Source organism: Ipomoea triloba, chromosome 14 (assembly GCF_003576645.1).
Source record: "Ipomoea triloba cultivar NCNSP0323 chromosome 14, ASM357664v1".
NCBI classification, from domain to species: domain Eukaryota; kingdom Viridiplantae; phylum Streptophyta; class Magnoliopsida; order Solanales; family Convolvulaceae; genus Ipomoea; species Ipomoea triloba.
The window spans coordinates 104025-109182 of record NC_044929.1 but is presented as its reverse complement, the minus strand read 5'-3'; the positions used below and the strand labels follow the sequence as shown (position 1 = coordinate 109182).

Sequence of the window (5158 nt, the reverse complement as noted above, 5' to 3'; positions counted from 1 at the left end):
AAAAAAAAAAAAAAAAAAAAGGCAGCATTAAAATAATAAAAAAAAACGCAGACTATCTTGACTCGACAAATAGAAAATGGCACCACTACACCTTCAGCTGCCCATAAATAATACAGGAGATTTCAGGAAAGCCTTCAAACTAAATTAAATTTCCCAGACGGCCGGGATCGAGTTTCAGTCACCTTACCAGTCAGCATGGCAAAAATTCCGACGGCGAGTTTGATGGAGTGTGAGAAGGCGATGCCAGTGATTGGGTTAGGCACCTGTGCGTATCCCCGGCCGGACAGCGGGACGGCCAAGGCCGCAATCGTGGAAGCCATCAGGGCAGGATACCGGCACTTCGACACAGCCTTCGCTTACGGGTCAGAGAAGCCGCTGGGAGAGGCAATCGCCGAAGCAGTGAATCTGGGGCTGGTCCGCCGCGAGGAGCTCTTCATCACAACTAAGCTGTGGGCCAGCTTTGCTCATCCGGATCAAGTTGTTCCTGCCTGCAAAATGAGCCTCCAGTGAGTCACACTCTCACATATATATATATATGCATTCCTAGCTTTAAACCTTCATTCAGCCTATAGATCATATCCACAATTATATGCATGTTTGGACACTTTTTTAGCGATCTAATTGGAAAATTAAAACTGTGAGCTTAGTTCTTATCCATACTTAGCTTTGATATTTATGTGCCATATATTTTTTATTTGGAAGAAAAATTAATACTCCGGAGTATATTTTCTTATAGTCAACTGTCTACTAGTGCACATAGTCAACATTTATATTCTGTTTTTCGTCAACAATGATGGTCTGGCCTGGAAAACATTCATTAATCTTATCTAAAAACTAATAACTGGAAATGAAAATTATATCATTCATTTATGTCAATATTTTGTGTATACATTATGTTATAAGAATTGTACTATACAATATATTAGTCAAAAATACCCTTACTTTCGTTATCTTTCCTAATTAATGCAGGAATTTGGGGTTAGAAAATGTGGACATGTATCTGATACACCTACCGGTTAGACTGAAGGAAATGGTAGAAAGTTTTCCAGTTTCAGAGGAGAAGATTGAGGCATTGGATATAAAGGGTGTGTGGGAAGGGATGGAAGAGTGCAAGAGGATTGGGCTGACAAAGGGAATTGGAGTCAGCAATTTCTCCTGTAAAATGCTTCAACACCTCCTTTCTGTTGCCAAAATCCCTCCTGCTATCAATCAAGTAATTAAGTCTCAGTCTCTCTCTCAGATGAGTTACTATACATTTATTTAAAAAATTTATTCTCAAATAATAAAATAATGTAGGTTGAGATGAACCCAATATGGCAGCAAGAGAAGCTGAGGGAGTTTTGCAAGGCAGAGGGGATTCATGTGACAGCATATTCTCCCTTGGGTGCAAACAACACCAAATGGGGAGACAATAGGGTTATGGGGTGTGATGTGCTAGCACAGATTGCAAAAGCCAAAGGGAAAAGTGTTGCGCAGGTTTCACTGCGCTGGATTTATGAGCAAGGCGTGAGCTTGGTGACTAAGAGCTTCAACAAGGAGAGGATGAGAGAGAACCTCCAAATATTAGATTGGTGCCTTAGTGAGGAAGACCACAAAATCATCTCTCAGATTCCACAGCGCAAGGCTTCTAATCTGGCCGCCATTTTTGGACCTCATCCTCTTGTGCTGCAACTCGATGCAGACCTATGATGAATCAATGCATGCATGCACGCTTACATTCTCACTACTATACACAATTATGACTCCATCTCTAGTATTTTAATTTGTTCTCATCCACTGTTTTTCATTTCCATCTGTACCATTCAATAAATATATACCATCCACTACTTTTTTCCTCACTAAGTGATACCACCAGATAATATATATGAAGCATGAACAAAAGTCATTTTATTAAAATTTCTATTTCAAACAAGTAAAAATTTAAAAATTAACTCTTCAAGCATATATTTTACAATATAAAAGAATGTTTGAATATTGTAGCCACTAATTAATACTAAAATTTTACAACACCATAGCATAAGATATATATATGGTGTTGACGTCCAGTAATAACAGATCGAAAATTAAAAATAGAAAGCTTTCCATAACAGTACAAGTTAATTCTAGAATTAGTCCATAACAAAGTTATGTTGAATTTAGTATACTATACTACCCGGCGGCCCGGCTTTAAAATTGGACAGCATGCATGTGGATACAAATGACCAATAAGTTGAAATGGAATATATAAATATATATTCAGTCATTGGGTGCATAAAGACAAATCAAGATTGAGGATAGGAGGGTTGAGGAGGAAGTCAAAATTAGGGTTAGGGTTAGGGTTAGAGCATGATGAGATTGCAGCAGCCTCACTAATCTCACTTGTGGAAGAAGCATTATTGTTACTTGTTTGCGTGGATGGAGGAGGCAATATTGAGAGAGACAAAGACAATCTGCACCCTTCTTCTTCATCTTTCTCTTCCTCACTTTCACGTTTGCGCTTCTTTGATGTCTTCCATTTCTCTTCTTCTCCCCCACCTTCAACCACCTGCCATGTCCAACGAATACACGCAGATAGATAGATAGATTAGCTTTGTGATTAGAAGAGAAACAAGATTGTGCATGCCATCCATTACATGTATTTAGTTAGTAACAACAATGTTATTGATTTGACTGCCTTGTTGTTACTTGCAGAATTGAATTTATCTAATGCAGACACATATCCAAATGCTGACGGTGAGTTTTTCTCTCTCACCCTAAGAAAATTACTGTATATAATATGATATGATATAATAGTAGGACACTAGTAACTTTACTAATTAAGCTAAGGTAGCAGAAGAAGACTGGGGACTGCAAAACGAATTAATTAAGCAGGTCATCAGTCAATATTCTCTTCTCCAATCAGAAGAGATGGCCCCTATCCAGGACCATGCAGGCCGGCCATTTAATTAAAATTTGTACATATACTCCTATATATATATATCTAACGCATTAAATGCAGGATTTGGATTATTTCATTTCATTCACAACTATGCATGCCATAACAAGTTAGCTGGCTCCACTATCACTCTCATCACTCCCTCTTCCTAAATCCTAGCTAGCTAGCTTCCTGCACATGCCTTTGCTTTTCCCTATTCAATTCATCATCTCACAATTCCTCTACATATATGTATGATTTGACACTTACACAGTACCAATTCAAAAGTATATTTAGAGAGAGAGAGAGAGTACCTTGAAAAAGTCAAGCTCTTGATGAGTAAGAGAAGAAGAAGTGAGGGTGGTGCTATGATTGGGACATTGTGCAGCAGTAGAATCTTTCACATTGCAAAAGTAGGAGGGGGGATTCTCATTCTTATTGAGCCCACAAAACAAACAACAACCTTCTTCTTCGCCCTCGCACATTATTATTCTTCTTTTTTCTCGCCCCTTCCCAACCTTGTGCTTCTCAGACTTGGTCCAACTCGTACTCTCCTCTGTTGGTCCTCCTCTACTCATAAATAATACACCCACCCATTAAATTATCACATCATTACTATGTAATTAAATGTATGTATAGTATATATGTAGTACCTTTTGGAGGGAAGAGGACAAGGGTTAAGGAACACAAGAGAAGATGATGATGAAGGAGAAGAAGACGATAGATGATGATGGTAATCTTGGGCTTGGGCTGCTGCAGTACGGACGTCGACAAAGGGTTGTTTGGTTTTCTCCTCTTCTACTTGTTGTTGTAAAAAAGTCAAAAACTTTCACTACATACGTATATTATACGCTAGCTAGCTGTAAAATAGCTAGGTAGGAATTGAATAATGCATGGGTACGTATCAGATAAATTCAAAAAGGCCTGGATATATATCATACATACCTTGGTCGCTGAGATCAGGCTTCATGCTCCTGTACATCTGTACAGTTTTCAAAATAAATTAAATAAAAAGAAGAGAAAATTAAACTACTAGTGTAAAAGAAATAAAAGAATGAAGCACAGCAGAGCACCTGAAGATGGCTTTTGACATGAGAGATGGTGAGGTCTGGAACATTCATGAGCTGCAGAACAAGCTTTGGTGTAGCCTCTATATATCATCATACATACATGTCAGTTTAGCAGCTTCAAATTTATTTATATATGATAAGAAATAAAAGAGAGAGAGAACTGACTGTGTTGGCCTCCAAGAGCGTTGATGGCATGAAGAAAACAGTTATGGAGATCGGGAGTCCATCTGAGACGAGGCACCTTTGACCTCACGTATTGCCTCACTCCGCTGCTCCTTCCGCAACTTCCCATCCGCCCCGCCCGATATGATGTTTTCAAATTGCTTATTAGCGTCCTCAGCTCAGCTCCGAAATATATATATGTAGGAGGTTAGGTCTAAAGCCCAGCCCGCAACCTAAACTAGGTAGTCCACTCCGTAGTCATGGATGAGAGGACGCAAACTAGAAGCAGCTCATAGGAGGTGAGGTGAGGAGGATTATTGGATATTGGCTATCGTCTTCCCAAGTACTATAGGAGAAGAAAGAAAGGGAGGGCCTGTAGGCTTTAAGATCGCCGCCGGCCGGCACAACTCCAGAAGATAGAGTGAAAGAGTGAGAGAGAGAGAGAGAGAGAGAGAGAGGTAGGTTGACTACTGATATGATGTCTAGACCGTACGTGCAGTGTGTTTTGAAGCAAAGGAATTCATTTGAGTTGAGGAGGGAAAAAGTGTATGCACAGGAATGTCATACTCTGATGCCTACCTGACGGAGTCATGAGGAGTCTCTTCAATTCTTCCTTCGCCCTATTCAACTACCATTTTCTACTTTCTATAATATAATCTACACATTTTAAAATTATATACATATTATTAAAATTTGAACTCATCATAATCACCCATTTAAAAGAATCACTTTATACCACTAGATTACAATGCCTTAAGCCCGTAAAAATAACTTTAAATGCACAGCTTGGCCGGACTATGCCACTATCCTAAGTTGATATTTGAAAACGACATTTTTTGAGAAAAAATATTGGTTATGCCAAGAAACAATCATGCCAGATTACAATTTGTTTTTACTTTTTATTCAATTAGTCATTAGTGTTTGCAATGCTTGCAAACACGGTTTTGAGAGCTTTTTAACAACTTTTTTTAATCTCGTTTGTCTCTCTCTTTTTTTTAATAGAAATTAATAATAAATTAAAATGTTATTTTTA

General features: G+C 38.5%; 2 protein-coding genes across 3 annotated transcripts; one reads left to right on the top strand and one right to left on the bottom strand.

Annotated features, from left to right (window-relative positions):
• Positions 1-122: 122 nt before the first annotated feature.
• On the top strand, positions 123-1838 carry LOC116003821 (D-galacturonate reductase-like). The gene is made up of 3 exons (XM_031243758.1): positions 123-506; positions 970-1213; positions 1297-1838. Exons 1-3 carry the CDS (start codon positions 196-198, stop codon positions 1687-1689), a joined length of 948 nt encoding a protein of 315 aa, XP_031099618.1. The 5' UTR covers positions 123-195; the 3' UTR covers positions 1690-1838.
• A 279-nt stretch (positions 1839-2117) lies between these two features.
• On the bottom strand, positions 2118-4583 carry LOC116005226. Of its 2 annotated transcripts, none has more exons than XM_031245490.1 (6): positions 4129-4583; positions 3967-4043; positions 3839-3875; positions 3547-3694; positions 3208-3463; positions 2118-2524 (listed from the first exon to the last, which is right to left on the bottom strand). In XM_031245490.1, exons 1-6 carry the CDS (start codon positions 4253-4255, stop codon positions 2240-2242), a joined length of 930 nt encoding a protein of 309 aa, XP_031101350.1. In that variant the 5' UTR covers positions 4256-4583; the 3' UTR covers positions 2118-2239. The 2 variants fall into 2 exon arrangements, with proteins under 2 accessions (XP_031101350.1, XP_031101351.1); XM_031245491.1 differs by having other exon boundaries at positions 3547-3691.
• Positions 4584-5158: the final 575 nt, after the last annotated feature.